This window comes from Gopherus flavomarginatus, chromosome 1, assembly GCF_025201925.1.
Source record: "Gopherus flavomarginatus isolate rGopFla2 chromosome 1, rGopFla2.mat.asm, whole genome shotgun sequence".
NCBI lineage: Eukaryota > Metazoa > Chordata > Testudines > Testudinidae > Gopherus > Gopherus flavomarginatus.
The window spans coordinates 270,788,312-270,811,164 of record NC_066617.1 but is presented as its reverse complement, the minus strand read 5'-3'; the positions used below and the strand labels follow the sequence as shown (position 1 = coordinate 270,811,164).

Here is a 22,853-nt window from a genome sequence, read left to right as displayed (position 1 = left end):
ATGAGTTTAAATTGTAGTTACAAATGATATGGGATGGGGATAGCCACAATTATTTTAACAAAGTATTAACTTTAAACACTTCCCTGCTATGTATCTTACTAGTGCAGGATGGAAAATGTGTGCAAACTGTGTTAATGCCATCACTTCAAAGAATGCAGCAGTGATTATATTGAAGGGGTTAAGTGTTAGTTATCTTTGTATTTTAATGGATGCAAGTACGGTGCATTGTGATTCAGCCATGACAATTCTGGGAATTTGTCAGCTAAATCTAGTGGTCAATAAAAGCATAATAACTTCAATTTTAATTCGTTACCATGTGCCAAAGAGTCCTCCATATATATTTTCAAGTAGCATTCCAGTGTTGTCCTTTCTTAAAGCAGTTACAGATTTCTAAATGTGTAGATTTCATTAATTCCTGGTTAAAGTCCTAACGTGTACACTGACCTTCCAGTGCATTTCAGGAAATGTATTATTAAAGTATCTGTTTAATTGAAACTGAATTCTGAAATATTTGAAAGAGGCACTTTTAAAATCTCAAGTGTTGATTTTACTCCTAGAGTCACTCAGATTTTGGTAAGAAATCACTGAACTCTGAGGCCCCCCACACCCCAAAATAAAATAAAATATATATTAAATAAAAAAATTTGCAGGTGTTTGCCTTAGATTTGGCTGGCTGGGAAGATTAGTGTTGTTTTTTTGTACTATGTTTACTTGTCAATCCTTGATTAAAGCTTGCATATTTTCTAATTTAGATTCAATTTTTGCGAAGCAAAAGATGAGAAACGTCCATCTGAAAATCTTGGTCAAGTATTGTTTGGAGAGAGAATAGAACCATCACCATATAAGGTTTGTTCTCTGCTAAAGGGTTTTCTGCAAGATAAAACAGAAAATTCAAAAGTCAATAAATCAAACAATTGTCCCTGATTTAAAGATATACAGTAGAAATGTGTGAACATAACAGAATTAAAATACATGCTTATCAGTCAGATTTTTGGATGGTTCTCTTCTGATTTTTTTTTTTTTAAAATAGCATGTGAAAGAAGGTATAATATGTCTAAGGGTGTAGATAAAATTGTATTTGCGGGGATCTGTGTGTGACACAACGCCGGAGCTGTGGTATTCATTCCTTGTGCTCTTGAATCTGTATAATGAAATTTTTTAGCCCTTATGGTTGTAGAGAGAATCTTGAAAACTTGAATCAAGTGTAAACTGAAGAGATGTTGTCTTCCTGTATTTTCAGAGAGCCTGAATCAATAGCTCTGAGGGATGTGACAATTCTGTTAGTCTCTGGCAGGATTTTGTGGATGCCACTTTAGTTGAGCTGCAGAATTTGGCAAATATCTGAGATATCCCGAGTCCAGGCTTGTGTTTTTTTTGTTTTTCTTTTTTAAAAATTTGTCATTTTATTGAAAGGTCTCCTTTTCCTGCTGGGACTTGCCTGCGTCTGACTCTTGCTCTCCAGCTTTCCTCAAAGGAGGCATTGCTCCATGGAGCTAGGCATTTGGGGGTCAGGAACCCAGAGCAGGAGTCCTGCTTGCAGCTGTAGAGTGGATAAACTATCAGTATAGGTTCTGACCTACCTGGTCAACATTGCCCCTGCTCATATCCATGGAACATTTAAATAAAAAGTCTACAATCATTGATGAAAACAGTCAACGAATCGTACATCAATGTATATTTTTCAATGTATTGAGTGTGTGTGTGTCTCTGCAAGGAAGGTAGGAATAGAAAATATTATTGCAAGGAAGTCCAGGGATTCTTACTGTAGAGTGTACACAACCCTGATTATATTATATTATATTATATTATATTATATTTTTAAAATAGTATGTGACAAACACATAGACATACAAAATACCAGGATGTTAGGGTTGTCTGCTTGTGGGTTAACCGCATAATTATAATACATTAAGGTTTTTATGGGATATATATTGTTTAGTATACTTTTAGTATAGAACGATACAGATTCTTTTGAAAGACTATTCAAATCAAATCCTGTCTCTTTCTTAGTTTACATTTAAGAAGGAAGAGAAATGTAAATCTGTTTGCACAAAAGTATATGACCCAAAAAACCCAGAGCATAAGCAAAAACTGGACTTCTTGAAAAAAAGCATATTATTGAACTATCAACATCATTGGTAAGTTAATTTTTTTTTTAGATACTGGATTAACCAATTTAATATTTCTATTAATGACTATTGTAAAATGATGGTACAAATTCAGCACTTCATGTTAACTGGTGGAAATCGGAATTCTTCTGGTCTGTTCTCATGCGGGGGTGGAGTGGGGAGTTAATGTCATGTTACTTCTACATGCTACTTACTCTACTTCTTTGAAACATGCCACTCAAATAGAATAGCTGAGCTGTAAAGCTTATGGTTCTCACTGTACTTTGAAATCTTCATGTTAAAGCAGCATGATTGTTAGATATGATTACAGGGGAGTCACATCTTACGCGGGATTAGGTTCTAAAGTCAGGGTGTAAGGCAAAAATCGCGTATAGTCAAAATTGCCCATAAAGTACAGTATACTGTACATGTTTTTGTATACAACTCTGTACAGTAATATATATAATGTATTCAGTAATATGCAGCATATAATAGAGTACATATGCAAGATATAATTTTACAGTATTTTTAATTACATGAGAGAGACAGCAGACTAAAAGAATAAAAAAGGAAAACACAAAACCTAACCGCTCGCTATTCATCCTGGATATTCTTGCTAGTCTATGACGATGGTGATGATGGTGATACGATAACTATGACAATGGTTATGCGACGATGATGAATGATGGTGATGATGATTAGTACAGTGTCCGTATGATGAACGATGAGATGATGGAGATGGGTGCTGTACACACTCCGATGATTAGTCTTCCTCTTCCCCTGATAAGACTATTGGGAGGTGTTGTCAGGGCTTGATGTTGATCCAGGAGATGGAGGTGATGGAGAGCTTGGGTGACAGATAGCAGGTCGTAGACTAAGTGGTTGGCTCTGGTTCAGTTCCAGAAGTTGATTGCGTAGGCTCATCTGCTGCTGGTTATTTGGCAACTGTTGCTGTTGTTTCTTGAGCTGCTTCTTGATATGATCTCAAATCATCAGTAAAATCACACGTAGTATTGAGGCTTCATTGCATAGAGGGATTGTATTCAGAATTTAAATCATTCAAGTGTTTTGCTGCTTGGAACACTTCAGCAAATTTATGAAGATTCCAGCTTGCTGGCTCTTCTTGTCTTCTGTAGACTATTTTATCAGTTCCTCTAACTCTTCGTTAGTCAATGTTTCTCTATGGCGCTCAATTAATTCTTCAGTTTCTTCCTCAAGGATGTCGACTAAGCCATTATCACCCACTTGCCTGGCCACCTGAACAATGCATTTCACTTATTTGTCAATGGTCGGGAAACCCTTAAAATCATTCACACATTCTTTCCATAGGTTTCGCCAACATGCATTGACTGTTTCAGGCTTGATTGCATCCATTGCCTGTTTAATATAAGTGATGCAATCGGCAATGTTGAAGAACTTTCAACACTCCATCACATTAAGATTGGGATCCGCATCCATAGCGCTATGTATCCGTGAGAATGTAAGCCTCGTGTATGTGGCCTTGAAACAGAGAATCACACCTTGGTCAAGAGGTTGGAGGATGGCGGTGGTATTGGGGGGGAGAAAGACGACTTCAAGATTATGCGCAAACTGGAGTGTCTCAGGGTGGCCAGGAGTATTGTCTATGATCAGCAACACTTTAAAGTCAAATCCTTTCTCTTCGAGGTTACGCTTGACCTCTGGAATGAAACACTTATTTCATGAATGAAACAATCCAGAAATAATGCTGCTGTCACCCAAGCCGTTTTATTTGATTGCCAGAACACAGGCAAGAGATTTTTGTTCTTGTTTTTTAGGGCATGGGGATTTGCAGCCCTGTAAAGCAAGCCCGGCTTTATTAAATGCCCAGTCGCATTGCCACAAAACAACAGTCACATGGTCTTTAGCTGCTTTGAAGCCAGGGGCGTGTCTTTCTGATTTCGAAGTGTAAGTGTGTTTTTGGGCATTTTTTCCAGAATCGCCCACTCTCATCAACATTAAAAACTTGTTCTGGAAGATAGCCCTTTTTTTCTATGATTTTCTAATTATTCGGAGTAGGCTTTTGATACAGCTTCACCAGAAGTCTGCACATTTTTGAGGTTGAAGTGGTTCCTAAAACTGCTAAGCCAACCGTGGCAGTCTTTGAATTCCGTCTCATCAGAAGGCTGTCGGTCTCTGCGCGCTGTTCAAACCTCCTGCCAAAGACGAAGAGCCTTTTCTCCGCAACGTGTTGCCATCGATAGGCACACATTTACGGTTCATGTCTTCCAGCCATAAGTTTAATGCCTTTTCAGTCTTCATGAAAGTCTTAGCACGCACCTGGCTCATCACCTTAGCAGTTATTGGAGCACTTGATGCCATGGCTTGACGAATTTCTCTTTCTCTTTAATCTTGATGGCACAGATGCTAGATTCGTTGTGGCCGTATTTATGTGCCATATTGGAGACTGACATACCATCTCTCAATAAGTCCAATACAGCCAGTTTTTCCTCGGTTGAGCACCAGATGAAGTAGTGGGCTTGCGTTAAGGGGCCATGTGCTATGAAAAATACATATCTTTAAACGCTAGATTCATGCTCAGCGCAGTGATATGCTCACATGAGAGGCAGGCGGGAACTGAGACCAACTGAGGGAACAGCAGATTCACGACTCCCATCTCACACTCCGGGGCATACGCTCATTGAGTGGAATGGTGGGTGGAATTGCCCACACTACTGTATTTCAATTATTTTTCTCTTTTTTTTGCCAAGCGTATATAGTTGAATTCACGTAAGTTAAATGCATGTATGATGCGACTCCACTGTATTGTTTTAAACCTGTAGCACTGTATACTACTCTATGTAGAGGTCATGTTTACTCTTGAGGGAAAAACCTTGATTAAAGGGCCTCCACACTCTTCCTATGGCTCCCCTTTTGTCCTGGTTGGGAATACTTGAGCTGGAATCCATGTGTTTTGGAAGGAGTGCATTCTGTTGAGGGGATGAACAGGCGGAAAATGTAATTTTGTAAACTTTTAATGCAGAGGTTCTCAAACTGTGGTCCGTGGAGCTATATTCAGGTAGTCCGCGGATAGTTCCCTCTAAAGTGAGTGCCTGGGCGACTGCACATTAGATAATAAAGGGTCACCCACCAAATTAGTGGAGCTCCACTAATTAGGTGTTTGACCCCTGGAGAAGATGCGCATGTAAGGTGAGGTGTTGGCCTTGGGGGTAATACTAGGCAGGTGGGAGGAGGTAGTGGGGTGAGAAGGGGGGGTGGAGGGAATTTGGGATATGCAGGGCTGCAGCGGCCAGAGGAAGAGGCGACTTTCCCCAGCAACAGGGTTGCAGCTGCTGGGGAGAGACAGCCCTCCTTCCTAGCCTCAGCTTTGTGGCTGCTGTGGTTGGGGAGACACTTTCCTCTTTCCCAGCCCCAGCTTTGGGGATGCTGTGAGGATAGAGAGGGCACAGCCATCACATTAGAAAGGTAAGATTATTGGTATTAAAATATAAGTATTGTGCTTTTATTTGTAGAACAAAAAATGTTTCTCTTTTTTATATAGCACTTTTATCCAAAGCGCTTTACAATAGTTAGCCAATGGTACAAACAACATTTGGAAAGATCATTAAGCGGTTCGCTGAGACCCTTAACAATTTTCAAGTGGTCCACGCAAAAAAAGTTTGAGAACCACTGCTTTAATGACAGGAAACATGTACAGCCAGTAAAAGTTAAGTAACAGTCAATGAAAACTACAGATTTATCTTTATATTCTATATCTTGGAGGAGGAAGGACCAGGACCGGTGCTACCATTTAGGCAGCCTAGGCAATTGCCTAGGGCGCCAGAATAATTGGTGGGCGCCGTTTTGCCAGAGGGGGCGGCAAGTGGCTCTGGTGGAGCTGCCGCAGTGGTGCCTGCAGAGGGTCCGCTGGTCCGTGGCTCCGGTGAAGCTGCTGCAGTCGTGCCTGCGGATGGTTGGCTCCTCGCGCGGCTCCGGTGGACCGCCCACAGGCATGACTGCGGCAGCTCCACTGGAGCCGCGGAGCACCGAACCCTCCGCAGGCACCACTGCGGCAGCTCCACCGGAGCCGCGGGACCAGTGTGCGGGGCGGCGAAATTGCCGTGCACCTAGGGCGCTCAAACCCCTAGCGCCGGTCCTGGGAAGGACAATCACATGTTGTTTTGCCCTTCAGTTCCCTCTGTTTATCTATTTTTTTCTCATTGTGTGTATTTCCACAGGCTCTAAAATGATAGAACCACGATCCTAATAAAGGCCTGTTGGTGTAACTAATAATAATGAAACCTTATGCATTGCCGTTATCAAAACCCTTTTTTTTTCTTTAGGAAAAAGTACACTATAAAAGAAGTGCATGAACCTAATAGTTAAGGCTACAGTTTAGTTACAGAGGTCTCGGAAGTCATGGAATCCATTACTTCCAGCAACCTCCATGATTTCAGTGGTGGGGAGGTGCAGGGTTCCTGCAGGGGTGGGAGCTGTGGGGGCCACCAGAGGCGGCTGGGGAACCCCCAAGCTGTGGGGGCCATCACAGGTGGTGGGGGAACCCCTGTACAGCTGCCCCGCCTCAGGTGGTATGAGGATCCGCAGCTCCCCATTTTGTCCCAAATATTTTTAGTAAAAGTCACGGACAGGTCATGGCTTCTGTGCATTTTTCTATTTTGTCTGACCTGTCTGTGATTTTTACTAAAAATATCAGACACAAAATCTGAGCCTTGCTAATGATTACATACTGCTTACCTGGGTTCAGCAGTGCCTGAGGAGCTTACAACTTACATGGACGTATTAACAAAAGGGCAGATAGTGTCAAGAGTAAAGGTTACAGCTGTGATAGTAAGCATGTTTCTTCTTCCTTTATTATTGTATTTTTTTTTTTAAGGCTGAATCCAACTCATCATGAAGCGAACCAGAGTCGTTCATCTGTGTTCATGGGAAGTGGGTAGGGCCTCTGTAGGGATGGAATAGGACTTACAGAAGTTAGCTTTCAGGCAATATTTGGAAAAAAAAAAAATGTCAGAACGTGGTGGACCAACTCAAGGATGGGGTGCCACATGCTAGTGCAAATGAACTAGGAAGCATATGTAAACTGTGAAAGACAAATTAATGTTATGAAGACTGAAATTTTACATTTTTAAAGTAAGAGTACCAAGTAAAATTTGAGAGGGGGTTTAATGTGACTTGATCCTTCTAAATCTGAGTGTAAAATAAATTATTAATTTGGTGTATAATATTTGCAGTCTGGATCTTGCTTTCAAAACTTTATAGGTCTGAATTATGTTGGTCTGGCACAATCACAAGATGCAACCTGAAAGTGCATTTTGTGTGTCTAAATGAGAGTTCATGTTCTACGGCTGTCATTCTGGCACTTTCTGAAACAGTAAATTAACTTGTTGCTAAAACATTTTCAAGTGTTGTCATTTGAGCCATAAGAATGAAGAGCTGCTAAGTGTAATTGCAGATTTTCCTTTTTTTTTCAACTTCAGAGTTTGTTAGCATAATTAGCTACTCATTGTTCATGGAATCTGAAGTAGGATTGTTTAACAAACTATTTTTCAAGTTTGAATGCAATGGAATGCTTCCCCCCTCAGATTAAATATTTGAGTAAATGAACTGTATTCTTCAGCTGTAGTGCTGATATCACCAGCATGTTTGATGGTACAGATAACTTGATAGAATTATTTTTAGCCCAAACAAGATGCAGCTCCACTGTTCGGTAATTTTTTTCCTTTATAATATTGTGCTCTTTTTTATTTGTCAGTTTAGTCTATTGCATGCTATGAATTAATCTGCGGGCCTAGTTCAACCCTCTGTCACTGTCTTAGAATTTCAGGGGAATCCACCTGGATATCTCTCATGGTAATGCAAGTTGCTCACAACTCCCGACTCCTCAGAAATGGCTAGTACAGCTCCAAATGGCAGTGGCATCGGCAATGAACAAGGCATGACCAGGGCATACAATTGATGTGGAAGCTGCACAGGAAATAAACTGGATTAGCATCAACACTGTTACCTTTATCAAACAAACCTGTAATCTCATCAGAGAGAGACATTACATTAGTATGATAGGAGTTGTATTAATATTAATAGTCCCATTTCAGCCAGCCCTTTTTTTTTGTGTATGTGTGCGCGCACAGGACTGATGTCAGGCTGACAGGACTATAATTACCCCAGGTCACTATGTTTACCTTTTAAAAATATTGGCACAACACTAGCTGTCTTCTGGAACTTCTGCTGTGTTCCAAGAGTTATTGAAAATCAGTGTTAACAGTCCAGCAAGCTCCTCAGCCCGCTCTTCTAAAAACTCTTAAATGCTAATTATTTTGACCTTGTGATTTAAGTGTCTAACTTTAGTAGCTGCTGTTTAACACTCCTCTGAGCTACTGTTGGAATGAAAAAGGGTATCATCATTATCATATGATATGACTATATTGTCTGTCTTTTCCAAATACAGAGCAGAAATATTTACTGAACAGTTTTTGCCTTTCCTGCAGTACCAACAATTCTGATATCCATGTAATAATGGACCAGCACCACTGTTGAGTTGTCTTGTTTTTCATATACCTAAACTGCCTCCTTAGAGTCATTACCTCTGCTGATCATAGGTTTCTCCTTGTGCCCTTATGTTTCCCTTATCAATTATCTACTTAAGCTCCTTCTGAACTCTTGGAGGTATATCATCTGGGCCTACTGTTTTTTTTGTGGAGATTTTTTGTTTTTTGTTTTAAATATCAATTTGTTTCGGTATTGCTACTTCTGACACATCAATCTTTGGTTCCTCATCTTTATTACTAGAAGTAAGCTAGACTACATCATCTGCAGGAAAAACTGATCTTTCACTTATCCTAGCCCTGTCATGTGAGAGGAGGAACAAACTAAAGCAAAATCTGATTTCTAGTATTCTGGGTTGTGAAGATAACCTAACCTGCCATATGTGAACAAAGCTTAGAAAGATGCAGTATTGTCTTCTGAGGTCTGTAAATGGACAGCTTTTAATCATCTGCCACTCATAACTGCCCAGCAACAACATGGTGAAATGAATGGGACTCTGGTCAGTTTCACAGTTGCTATTCAGAGCCCTGTGGGAATCTGCTGAAACTGTCTACAATCTTGCCAAGTACATGTTGTTGCTGTTCATGGCTATGCCAAACCACTGCTGAAGTAGGCATTAAAGGTTTACTTGCAGAGAAATAGGACCACACTAAAAGCACTCCTCTTCCCAGTATTGGGCAGAAGAGGGGAAAGCAGCTTCCTGCTCCACAACGTTGGTGGGCCATCCCACCTTTGTTCTATCAGTTTCTGGCCAGTAGGAGAAAAATTTATTTTGTTCTTGTTGTCTGTCTCTCCCCCCCACCCAGTCCTGGCTTCCTACCTACTGCTGGAGGTTATTCTCCAAGCTACTAATGGTCTTGCGGGGGGAATGCTGGCTAGTAAGAGTCCTCTCTTGCTTCTGCTCTGTCTCAACAATAACATGGAGCTGGGGGCTAGATCAGAGAGAACAGGCTGGGAAGAAGAACCTGCTTGGTCTGCTCTTAGGAATGGAGGACTGTGTAGCAGTAAAGAAGAACCTGCTAAGTGATACAGCAAGAGAATTAAATTGATTTATTAAAGTGTGGTTTTGGGGAGGGCAGGTGATGCAGGAATTTTTCTCTAGTACTCTTAGGTTTAGTTCTTGGATGAGTAGATGTTAGTGACCCTTCCTTTTTTCCCCTCTCATACCCTGATTACCTGCCTTCTTAGGTTGGGGCAACCTGTTTCTGGTGCCTTGGGAGCAGCAAATTGAACCTCCTGATACAAGTCCATAGGTGAATTAAACCTTGAGTTCTTTTTTCTACCCAAAACAGTTTAATGTCACTAATACTATTACACCTTAATGTCAGTGTAATGCAGAGAAAATATATGGAAGATACTAAAGTGAATACCTATCGTATTGCCTTTCCTGGGCTTCCTGGAGAACTGGTCCATGAAATCTTTCTTCCATAACTTTTGTTCTACTGGGTATCCTGGGACACTGTTTGTTAGCATTGCTGACCCACTAACAATAAGACACTTAATGGTAAAAGTGATTCAGTAACTCAGTGCATTTTGTACCAATATGTAGCATTAAAACACAACAGGAAGTTTTATTTGTCCAATGATGCAAATAAAGTGACTGCAGCCTTGTGTCTTCAACCACTTAAGACATATTAATGGACCAGTAAAACATATCCTGGAGTATTTTAAAGCTGTTCTAATTACATCTATTGAATTTTTAAAAATTCTTTTAAATGATTTTCTTTTTGGACGTATCCTTCCACTATGGAAAAAAACTACATAGTGGAAAGAGGGGTAGTGGTAGACAACATACATTTAAGAAAAAAAAAGGAAATTTTAGTTGTTGACATGTTTCGTTTCCATGCCATATCCTGCTGTCTTGTTATCTTTTCCTGCAGCTCCTCACGGGGGGCTGGGCTGCTTTCAAGATTTATCTATTAAGCCTAAATTGGAAACTTACTGTGCTCCTTGATTTTTTTAGCCTTTTTAACAATAAAACAATCTTGTGAAGAGCTGCTGGAGAAGCAGCAGCTGAGCTGTGGAGGGAGGTGTGAAAGCAGCTGCTTTTCACCTAACTGTAGTAGCTCTCAACTTTTTACCCCATGTAAACTCACTAGTTAAAATAGTTCTTACCATCAGGAATGCACTTCAGTGAGGAAACACACTGCTTACTGCGAGCTGCCATACTTTTTCCCATTTAACTCTAACCGGACTTCCTCATTTGTGGCAATTTTTTTTACTAGAAAAGCTGAAGTGAGATTTCATCTGAAACATTCAATTCAGCTTTCTTTGGAAAGTAGAAGTTAAAATGTGCCCTATTGTAGACAGTGAGGGTGGGGGAAGATCCATGGGGAACAGAGTTAAGGTTGTGCATCATGTACTGTGGTTTGTGTCTGACGCGGAGAAGAGTGTATGTGTTGTAAGGTGACTTAATTTCTCACTCTTCTGTGTGTGGAGGGGTTATCAGGTGTGTAACTGCTTCACTGCAAAGTTCTTTTGTGTACTACCTTCCTGGTGCGTGTTAACGAGTAAGCACGATTGAAGAGGTCAGGCAAGGTAGAAGTGAAGCTGCTGCTACTTTTGCCCTTAGAAGCCTTCTTTGTATCTTTCTGTCAGATTTTATCTTACAGACTTCATTGGAGGACATTTTTATCAGATGGAGATGACTTGTCTGCATGCAGGAGGCTTCAACCTTAACTGATGTTTTATACACCAACAGTTATGATGAATACTAGCTAAAACTAACACAATTATTTTTTCCCAGAAACTTGCGTATTGCACCTGATCTGCTCGGGATACACCTGTCTACCAAATTTTGTGGTGAAAGGCAATTAATGTCCTTGGCAATACTGCCAAATTTCATGAAGGTCCAATTTCATATGACATATTAATTTTACAAAGAGAAATAAACTAAATTACACAGAAAATTCAAAGGGCATAAAACTAATGATGGGTGAAATTTCACAGCAGTAGGCTTTCTACTTCTAGAGAAACTGGAAGTTCCTCCTTTTTAGGATCTGCTTTACCTGTATAGCTGCCACCAGGCATCTCCATTATCTGGAAATTGGGTTAACAGTCAGTCATTGGTGCAATCTCAGCAATTAAAATCTTAAAGAAATTTTATTGCTACTTTCACACTGGTAGAATTGCCAGAAGGAACACACAATAGTCATGTTAAACTTTTTTGCAAGGAATACAAATCCTTCAAAATTCTAGGAATTTAAAGTAGCGTTGAAGATGCAATCTGGGTTCCGTGACTTGTTTTTTTTGCTCAAATTGCAAAGAATTACTGCGGGTTAAATTGATCTAGGACTTCTATTTTTATATTACTATTTGCTCTGTCTCTAATTCTATTTGTGTTTTGTTTATAGGATTGTGGACAACATGCCAGTAACTTGGTGCTATGATGTTGACAACAACCAGAAGTTTTGCAATCCTGGATTTCCTATTGGCTGTTTTACTACAGAAAAAGGTCATCCAAAGGATGCCTGTGTCATTAATGTAAGTTTAAAGTATTTTTTACTAATGTGTCAATTTCTGTGTTGAGTGATTATCCATATTCATGTTTACCGTTAATGGTAAATGTGCATCCCACATGCTCGAGTTCTGAATCTTTTGGCTAGCGGGGTCCATATGGTGTGTGTGAGCCCTCAGAGTCCTTGTGCTCTGTACAGAGGATGTAAAAGGACAGAGCATTTCAACTGCTGCACGTATTTTTCTCACTGCCTCTTGTTTTAGAGAGAGTGGCTTGTTGTCTGTGCTTTGACTGCTAACAATCTCTTGTTCTTACTACTACTTTTAACTAGTTGGCATTTCCTTTAAATTTTGAAACTTCTGATTTGCCCAAATTAGACTACAGGCTCCAGGGTGGCCTCTACTTTTGTCCTCCAGATTTAAATATTGCCCCTTGTGTGAGGAAGCAATGCTCGTGAATAGTCACTTCAAATGACAAGACTGCCGGAGGAAGTCTCACATTTTGGAAAAATGTGACCTCTGCAGGTCTCTCACTTATAGAACCCAAAAAGACAGTGACTGCAGATATTCCTCATGAACCAATCCATGAAATCCGCATCTGTCCCAGCTTCTCTGTATCCCCCTGAACATGGCCCCAAAAGGTGCGAGCACTGGTTCAGTGACTCATAGAGCCTCTTCTTCAGTCCTGGCAGTGAGATGGACCAAACCCATTGAGGGTATGTCTACACTACCGGATTATTCCAATTTTATGTAAACCGGTTTTGTAAAACAGATTGTATAAAGTCGAGTGCACACGGCCACACTAAGCACATTAATTCTGCGGTGTGCGTCCATGTACCGAGGCTAGTGTCAATTTCTGGAGTGCTGCACTGTGGGTAGCTATCCCATAGCTATCCCATAGCTCCCGCAGTCTCCCCTGCCCCTTGGAATTCTGGGTTGAGATCCCAGTGCCTGATGGGGCAAAAAACATTGTCGCGGGTGGTTCTGGGTACAGCTTCACCCCTCCTTCCGTGAAAGCAGCAGACAACCGTTTCGTGCCTTTTTTTCCTGGGTGAACTATGCAAACGCCATAGCACAGCAAGCATGAACTCTGCTCAAATCAAGACTGCAGTTGTGGACGTTGTAAACACTTCGCGCATTCTCGTGCAGTCTATGTTGAACCAGGACCTGCAAAGCCAGGCGAGGAGGAGGCAGTGGCTGCGGCAGCATGGCGACGAGAGTAATGAGGACGTGGACACAGAATTCTCTCAAAGCGCAGGCCCTTGCGCTTTGGAGAGCCTGCTGGTAATGGGGCAGGCTCTAGCCATGGAACGCTGATTTTGAGCCCGGGAAACAAGCACAGACTGGTGGGACCACACAGTTTTGCAGGTTTGGGACGATTCCCAGTGGCTGTGAAACTATCGCATGCGTAAGGGCACTTTCATGGAACTTTGTGACTTGCTTTCCCCTGCCCTGAAGCTCCAGAATCCCAAGATGAGAGCAGCCCTCACGGTTCACAAGCGAGTGGCAATAGCCCTCTGGAAGCTTGCAACGCCAGACAGCTACCGGTCAGTCGGGAATCAATTTGGAGTGGGAAAATCTACTGTGGGGGCTGCTGTGATGCAAATAGCCAAAGCAATCATTAAGCTGCTGCTACAAAAGGTTATGACTTTGGGAAACGTGCAGGTCATAGTGAATGGCTTTGCTGCAATGGGATTCCCTAACTGTGGTGGGGCGATAGATGGAACCCATATCCCTATCTTGGCACCGAAGCACCAGGCCACCCAGTACGTAAACCGCAAGGGGTACTTTTCAGTAGTACTGCAAGCACTGGTGGATCACAAGGGACGTTTCACCAACATCCACGTGGGGTGGCCAGGAAGGGTTCATAACACTTGCGTCTTCAGGAGCACTACTCTGTTTAAACGGCTGCAGCAAGGAAGAGCTTTCCAGAGTGGTCACAGTGGTGCACTGTGGGATACCGCCCGGAGGCCAATACTGTCGATTTGCGGCCACACTAACCCTAATCTGACAGGCAATACCGATTTCAGTGCTATTCCTCTTGTCAGGAAGGAGTACAGAAACTGGTTTTAAGAGCCCTTTATATCGATGTAAAGGGCCTTGTGTGGTCGGGTGCAGGGTTAAATCGGTTTAAATGTGTAGTGTAGACCAGGCCCAAGAGACCATCATCTGAGAAGGTACAGGGAGTGAGGAGTTGTAGTGGTATATCCTGTACCACTAAAAATCTCACCTCCAGCACCACTTCTCTGAGATTTCACAGCCTTGTGTAGTTCCTGCCACAGCTCACTACCTCCCTACTGTGCCTCCTCAGTCAGGAACTTGACACCTTCAACTTCCTGCTCCACAGCATTGATGTCATGGAAAGCTATCCAGGCACCACAGCCTCTGGTACCACAGGCTGTGACACTGTCCTCAAGTCTGGTGCTTGAATTGTCACCATTGCTTACTGAGGTTTTGTCACTGTTTTCGCTATCCATGTCACGACACTAGCTGGCACCGATGACATTCAAGGCACTGATGCACTTAATGGTTTTCCAGGAGCTGATATCACCTTTGATAGTCATAAGAACGGCCCGTACCGGGTCAGACCAAAGGTCCATCTAGCCCAGTGTCTGTCTACCGACAGTGGCCAATGCCAGGTGCCCCAGAGGGAGTGAAGCTAACAGGCAATGATCAAATGATCTCTCTTCTGCCATCCACCTCCATCCTCTGACAAACAGAGGCCAGGGAGGCCATTTTTTTACCCTTCCTGGCTAATAGCCTTTTATGGACTTAGCCACCATGAATTTATCCAGTTCTCTTTTAAACATTGTTATAGTCCCAGCCTTCACAACCTCCTCAGGTAAGGAGTTCCACAAGTTGACTGTGCGCTGTGTGAAGAAGAACTTCCTTTTATTTGTTTTAAACTTGCTATCTATTAATTTCATTTGGTGACCCCTAGTTCTTGTATTATAGGAATAAGTAAATAACTTTTCCTTATCCACGTTATCCACATCACTGTTGATTTTATATACCTCTATCATATCCCCCCCCTTAGTCTCCTCTTTTCCAAACTGAAGAGGCCTAGCCTCTTGAATCTTTCCTCATATGGGACCCTCTCCAAACCCCTAATCATTTTAGTTGCCCTTTTCTGAACCTTTTCTAGTGCTAGAATATCTTTTTTGAGGTGAGGAGACCACATCTGTACACAGTATTCGAGATGTGGGCGTACCATGGATTTATATAAGGGCAATAATATATTCTCAGTCTTATTCTCTATCCCTTTTTAATGATTCCTAACATCCTGTTCGGTTTTTTGACCACCTCTGCGCACTGCGTGGACATCTTCAGAGAACTATCCACGATGACTACAAGATCTTTTTCCTGACTCGTTGTAGCTAAATTAGCCCCCATCATATTGTATCTATAGTTGGGATAATTTTTCCCAATGTGCATTACTTTACATTTATCCACATTAAATTTTCTTTTGCCATTTTGTTGCCCAATCACTTAGTTTTGTGAGATCTTTTTGAAGTTCTTCACAATCTGCTTTGGTCTTAACTATCTTGAGTAGTTTAGTATCATCTGCAAACTTTGCCACCTCATTATTTACCCCTTTCTCCAGATCATTTATGAATAAGTGGAATAGGATTGGTCCTAGGACTGAAACTTGGGGAACACCACTAGTTACCCCTCTCCATTCTGAGAATTTACCATCAATTCCTACCTTTTGTTCCCTGTCTTTTTTAACCAGTTCTCAAGTCACCTCCATTTCCCTAGCTGTAGTGAAACTTTCCTTTAGCATAGCACCATATACTTCCGTAATCTTGCTGGTTACGCCAACATCTAATACACAACTGAATGCAAAGTCTAAAGCTTTTTTAATTCAGCCTCATCAGTAGCATCAAATAATAGCGGAGACTCGGAGCACCATCATACATACTCCCCAGAACATTTGCACCACCTGCTTCAACCTCATGAGACCGAGCCTCATTCTGAAACAGTTATTGGGATGCTTGCCAGACAGGACACAGATTTTCCTGACTTTATGGCCACCAGGACCATATTTATCCATGCAGATGTGAACCATGCTCCACTCAAAGTAGAATCAATTACCGGGATAAATATGACCATCTTAGAATACCTCTCCTGATGGCCTCAGCTACTCAGGCTGTCCCTAAACCTCCACAATAATACAAGGATAAACCAGAAGATGTTTCATCTCTGTCAAGACTTTCTAGGGCTTGTGGCACTCTCATCCTCTCCTGAGGAGGTAGTCATGCTACTGTCCCCTAGTTGGACAACTTTAGAGGTTTCCAAGAGCTCCTCAGAAGAGTTGTTGAGGCCCTACAGGTTCGAGTGGATGATGAGGTCCAGAAATAGACCCACAAATTGGTGGATGTCTTACAATTCACCTCACCAACTAGCAGGCCTTAATGGCCAGTTACGACTTTCAGATTGACAAAACTCGCCTTTCACCAGCGGTCTCCTACCTCTTATTTCCAAGGACTGATTAATGGCATAAACTGGCTTCCAGCCTCCGCCATATGTGGCAGACTGTCTGTCTGTATTTTGATGGTCACAAGACAATCACTGTGGCTACAGAGTTCAGACTTCCTTCAAAGTACATTCGATGATAGAGGCCGTGCCCTTTGAGGGGTGGTAGTTATAGACGAAAAATGGATGAGGCCCTTTGCACACTGAAGGACTCCAGCGCAACTATTCAATACCTTGGGATCTATATGATACATTTCCTTTTAGGGGCTATCAGTAGTCATATGACCCACATAGGTCAGGTCCATCACTGTTTTTCTGTGAAAGCCCCACTGAGCTTTGGAGTAAAGAGGTAACGCTTCCACAGCAGGAGACAGTCCACCTCTGTTGCCCACTCGTCTCAATTTTTATCAGTCCAGTAACACTCTTCTAATGACTCTCTGAGGCAGTTCAGACTCCCTCCTGTGACTTCATACCTAACAATCTGTTCCATTTGGCCTCTATCACCATGGGCCAGTTTGGTCATAAACATCATAACTTCAAGATATTCCATCCAGTTTCACACAGTGCCTGCACCCAATTGACTTTTCCCATCCTCTTCTGGGACCCTTCTCATGAGAATCAACTATGTCAAGCAATCTCATTTCTGTTTTTCCAAGCAATAAGGAGAATCCCTGCTCTGTATCATGGTAACCAATTTTAGAGCAAGTACAGTAGGACTCCATTTATCTGACTTTCCCTCAACTGGCTCTTCACGTTTACCGAACAGCTGGGACTCTAGACCCAGAAGTAGGCGATCTTTCCTATGGCTGCTAGATAGTACTGCAGCACGGCATTTTTCCATTCTCCAGTTTATAAGGAGGTTTAATTATCTGATCTGGCCCTGGTCCTAATTAGACTGTAAAATGGGGTTTTACTGTACTTCCATATCCCTAAAAAGAAATGAGGTTGGTGATCCGTTCTGAAACTGAGGAAACTGAACATTCATATGACATTGAAGTTCAAGATGGTCACCCTCACATTAATTCCCTTTCTGAATTCAAGGGACTGGATTAAATCTCTCACCCTCAAGATGCATACTTCCACATATATTGATGGTTCCACCCTGCAGGAAGTACCTTAAGGTCATGATTGGCCACGACCATTACCCTGAAGGGTAGAGCCCAGTACTGGTATCTGTTGCACTGAGGATATTCACTAACGTGCATATAGTAATGGTAGAACACTTAAGGAAATCTTGGTGTGTACCCTTACATGGAAAATTAACTGGAGGAAATATTGTCCACTCTTAAAATCTGTTCATCACATGCTTGGTCTGTTCCCTAAGCCTTAAAGTCACTAGACAGAATCCAACTTGACTTCTGTCCATAGGCTCAAATTGATTGGAATGATTCTGGACTCCACCAAGTCTATGGCTTATCTTCCTTAGGATAGTTTTAAGAATTCTATTGCTCTTATTATGCAGTTGGAGTCAAGTCCGAGCATCACGGTAAAGACTTTTTCTTGCTCTGCAAGGACGTGAGGCTTCGTGCACCTTTATCATGCTTCATGCCAGACTACACCTTCAGTGCGTACAAGGCTGGTTAAGGCTGGCATACAGCTTGATTTAAGCATCATGTGGACGTGCCCCTCGGGATGCCTCCATTAGTACTGTTACCACTGAAGTGGTGGAAGGACTCTGCAGACACCTGAAGCGATGTGCAAAAGGAACTGCTCTGCTGTATAAAACTATAGTGACAGATGCCTTGCTCTTGGAGTGGGAAGCTCACATGGAGGGTCTTCAGGTGCAAAGCCTTTAAACAACACGATAAGCATGGATGCATATCAGTCTCCCATAATGCAGAGCTATGTGCAAATATGGTGACCAAATGTCCTGATTTTATCGGGGCTGTCTCGATATTTGCTTGTTTGTCCCACGTCCCGACTGGTGTTTTGTTTTTTGTGTTTTTTCCGCCGCCGGCTTTTTTTTTTTTTTCCCCTGCCATTGAGTACTCTTTGGGGAGGTCTTGCGCTTTCATGGAACTGTAAAAACCCTCTGCTTCGTCCCATCCATCTTGTTTAGTGATGTCATACTTAACTAAATATTGAGAGACACTCAATGGCTGATAAATTACACTTCTCTATAGCTGGGTAGCAGCAAGTCCTAAAGAGAATTTTAAGGACAATCAGTTTCAGCTTTTGCTTCAGTATAATTCACTTATTAATTTTTCATTTCACTTCATCTATTAAAGAAATTCTTATAAATAAGGCTTTTTACTTCATAGCCAGCCCACTTCTTGAATGAAATAAAAATGTTGCCATATTGCCTGGATTTTAAAATTCTGCAGTGTAGGCATCGCCTAAACCCCTGGTAAATGGTCTCCGAATGAGTCTGGCCTGACACTGTCTCTCAAAGGGCCAAAAATCTTTGACAGCTAGGGGAGTCCCAGTCTCTTGCCTAGAGAGTGGAGGTCCAATAGTAGAAATCCAGTCATGGAAATGTTCAGAGAAGCAGAACTACAGGAGGATGTAAGTATCCCTTTCTGACTTGCATTCTTTTCCAGTAGCACACAAATAGCTATGATATCAGCACAGTGGTATTACTGCGTCAAACAGGAGGAGAAATGGTGTGGCTGGATAAAAGTTAAAACACAAATGTTATCAGAATACTACAGAGAAAATAGAGCTGTTCGTTTAAATTTTTATGTATTAACACACCACTTCTTGCCAGTCTTCACAATTGACACATATGGACAGCAGTAAAACTTGATATTAACTAAATAAGTTTTTTACCCTGTTGAAATAAAACTAACAGTTTGAGGCAGCTGTATACAGTCATATGACCTCTGAGAGCAAACAGATCTTTGAAAGAGACATTTTGAAACCAACTGAAAATGGACCAGTCAAGGTTTCTCTCTAACAGTTGAACGAGGCATAACATTCAGTTCCATCATCTCTGGGTGGGATGCACAACTGATGTTGAGTTGAGGTGGTGGTTTGTGAAGCATTTGTTTAAAAATAGTTTGATTTTGTGTTCTAAATTGCTGTCACAGGAGTTTGTCTATCTAGTTTATTTGCTCCTATATAAAACCTCTTTGTAAAATTGGTCCACTTGGAAGTCCCCAATAGTCCAATGTTTTTTTCTTCAGTTAAGAGTCATTTGAGAGTGGTGATCTGGATACTTCATGTAAAGTTCACATACTCTTTAAGTGCCTCCGTTAAAAGGGTAACACAGGAAAAAGTGTTTGCTTGTACATTCCCAGAACCTCAATACACCTTGTAAGAGAATTTGGGGGCTTTTAACTTCGGCAGTATATCCTTTTAAAAAAACAGTGAATACAAGTCTGTCTGAAATTCAGTTTTGAGCTTCTGTTTTCTAAATTGTGGAGTAGTCTTATATCTTTGGTTTCTTTAATCTTGTATTTTGGTCCACAGGCAGAGTTTCGTGAAGAAGATACCTTTTACATATTCAACCATGTAGATATTAAGATATTCTACCATGTTGTAGAAAAGGAGGCGGTAGGAGCAAGACTAGTAGCTGCTAAACTTGAACCAAAAAGGTGAGTGCATTTAAAATGGATTTTTAAAATTACTTGCCAAACAAATGCTTTAGGGTCTATAACAAGAACTAAGTCAGTGATCTAGTCCAGTTTGTATTTAAAACTGGGCTTGTTAAACTTGGAAATCCATAGCAACCTGAGTATCAACCACAGGAAACTTATTCCACATTATGGACCTATTATAGGTGCAGGGCATATATATATGAAGTTCAAATTGGCTTTCCTGGTAACCAAGGTGACCTGCCCTCATGTGTTCTAATGCAGTAGGTCATTCTACTGATGAGGAACCTTAATCTGCTGTTTCTGCCTCCAGCGCATTGAAAACATCCCATGGTAGTGGTATACTCCCAGTGTGGGATTCTCCATTTGTCAGTTGGCAGGGGGTGGAGCGAGGTTGCATTTTATTGTATGATTGAACACATTACTCCTGCTCTGGACACTGGTGAATCAGTATAGTTCAACTTTCGACATCTTAAGTGTTTAGTCTAATACAGTGGTACCTCCTTGCCTTCTCTACACTAGTTTAATTTTCCTGTTTTCTATGAACAGCAGTATGAAGAAACGTGTTTCAATTCTATGACCCTCCCACAACTTAGTGTTCTCTTCTTCTTCCCCTGGTTTATTTTTGTTGCTTTCCTTTTCCCTGTTAATATAATGGAGCTTGCTGCCTTGCAGATTAAATACTTATATATAAATTTTATTTATATTTTGTTCTTGGCCACCTAACTGTTTTGACAGCAAAGTTTGGAAGTTCTATCTTGTACAACATAACATTCCTTTCTATTTTCTGTTCAGAAAGATAGAATGTTTTGTAAACCTTAACCTCCATGTGAAAGAGTAAAGAAATGATAGCATGTAATCTTCAAACTTTTGAGTCAGTTTAGCAAAACAGTTTTTAGGTAGTAAAAAGTACCACACTTGTGTATGTATATACTCGCTCCTTGCAACTGCTGTAACTTATTTATTGTTAAAGTTTTGGTTTAAAATCTGATTTGAAAGAAGAATCCTAAATGAATTTGATAATTGAAGATGTTTAATATTACAAAGTGTGTAACATTAAATTAATGTTCTTGTAAGACTGATAATTGGATAAATTTGTAAGATATTATGTAAATATCTGTATATATTTTTCTTCCCACAGCTTCAAACATACAGATATAGATAACCCTGACTGCTCAGGACTACCCATGGGTATAAGTAACAAGGCTAATGGGGAGATCAAAATTGTTTACACATACTCAGTTAGCTTTCAGGTGAGTGTTTTTCTGTTTTGGAGGCCTCACTCTATCAGATTGCTTACATTGATATTTTAGGAGCTCTAAAAGATGAGTGGCTAAAATTACTCCAAAATAATATCAGGCTCTTTTCAATAAAATGGTTCAAAAATAAAACTCCTTTCAGGTTAGGATCTTGTCTTTCATTGACATTTTCATAGCTGACTAGGGGATTTAGCTACCCAACTCCCATTAATTTAAATAAGAACATAAGAATGGCCGTACCGGGTCAGACCAAAGGTCCATCTAGCCCAGTGTCTGTCTACTGACAGTGGTCAATGCCAGGTGCCCCAGAGGGAGTGAAGCTAACAGGCAGTGATCAAGTGATCTCTCTCCTGCCATCCGTCTCCATCCTCTGAACAAAGGCTAGGGACACCATTTTTTACCCGTCCTGGCTAATAGCCATTTATGGACTTAGCCACCATGAATTTATCCAGTTCTCTTTTAAACATTGTTATAGTCCCAGCCTTCACAACCTCCTCAGGTAAGGAGTTCCACAAGTTGACTATGCGCTGTGTGAAGAATTTCCTTTTTATTTGTTTTAAACCTGCTACCTATTAATTTCATTTGGTGACCCCTAGTTCTTGTATTATGGGAATAAGTAAATAACTTTTCCTTATCCACTTTCTCTATATCACTCTTGATTTTATATACCTCTATCATATCCCCCCTTAGTTTCCTCTTTTCCAAGCTGAAGAGGCCTAGCCTCTTGAATCTTTCCTCATATGGGACCCTCTCCAAACCCCTAATCATTTTAGTTGCCCTTTTCTGAACCTTTTCTAGTGCTAGAATATCTTTTTTGAGGTGAGGAGATCACAGTATTCGAGATGTGGGCGTACCATGGATTTATATAAGGGCAGTAATATATTCTCAGTCTTATTCTCTATCCCCTTTTTAATGATTCCTAACATCCTGTTCGGTTTTTTGACCACCTCTGCGCACTGCGTGGACATCTTCAGAGAACTATCCACGATGATGCCAAGATCTTTTTCCTGACTCGTTGTAGCTAAATTAGCCCCCATCATATTGTATAGTTGGGGTTATTTTTTCCAATGTGCATTACTTTACATTTATCCACATTAAATTTCGTTTGCCATTTTGTTGCCCCAATCACTTAGTTTTGTGAGATCTTTTTGAAGTTCTTCACAATCTGCTTTGGTCTTAACTATCTTGAGTAGTTTAGTATCATCTGCAAACTTTGCCACCTCACTATTTACCCCTTTCTCCAGATCATTTATGAATAAATTGAATAGGATTGGTCCTAGGACTGAACCCTGGGGAACACCACTAATTACCCCTCTCCATTCTGAGAATTTACCATTAATTCCTACCCTTTGTTCCCTGTCTTTTTAAACAGTTCTGAATCTATGATAGGACCTTCCCTTTTATCCCATGACAGCTTAATTTATGTGAGAGCCTTTAGTGAGGGACCTTATCAAAGGCTTTCTGGAAATCTAAGTACACTATGTCCACTGGATCCC

At 41.1% G+C, this 22,853-nt stretch overlaps 1 protein-coding gene across 1 annotated transcript in view; it reads left to right on the top strand.

Annotated features, from left to right (window-relative positions):
* Positions 1-22,853, top strand: part of TM9SF2 (transmembrane 9 superfamily member 2) — a 67,446-nt gene that overhangs the window by 17,766 nt on the left and 26,827 nt on the right. The window contains exons 3-7 of the mRNA XM_050937585.1: positions 753-846; positions 2,011-2,138; positions 11,984-12,113; positions 19,974-20,098; positions 21,240-21,351. Of these exons, the coding sequence (XP_050793542.1) occupies positions 753-846; positions 2,011-2,138; positions 11,984-12,113; positions 19,974-20,098; positions 21,240-21,351 (589 nt within the window). The remainder of the gene's footprint in view (positions 1-752; positions 847-2,010; positions 2,139-11,983; positions 12,114-19,973; positions 20,099-21,239; positions 21,352-22,853) is intronic.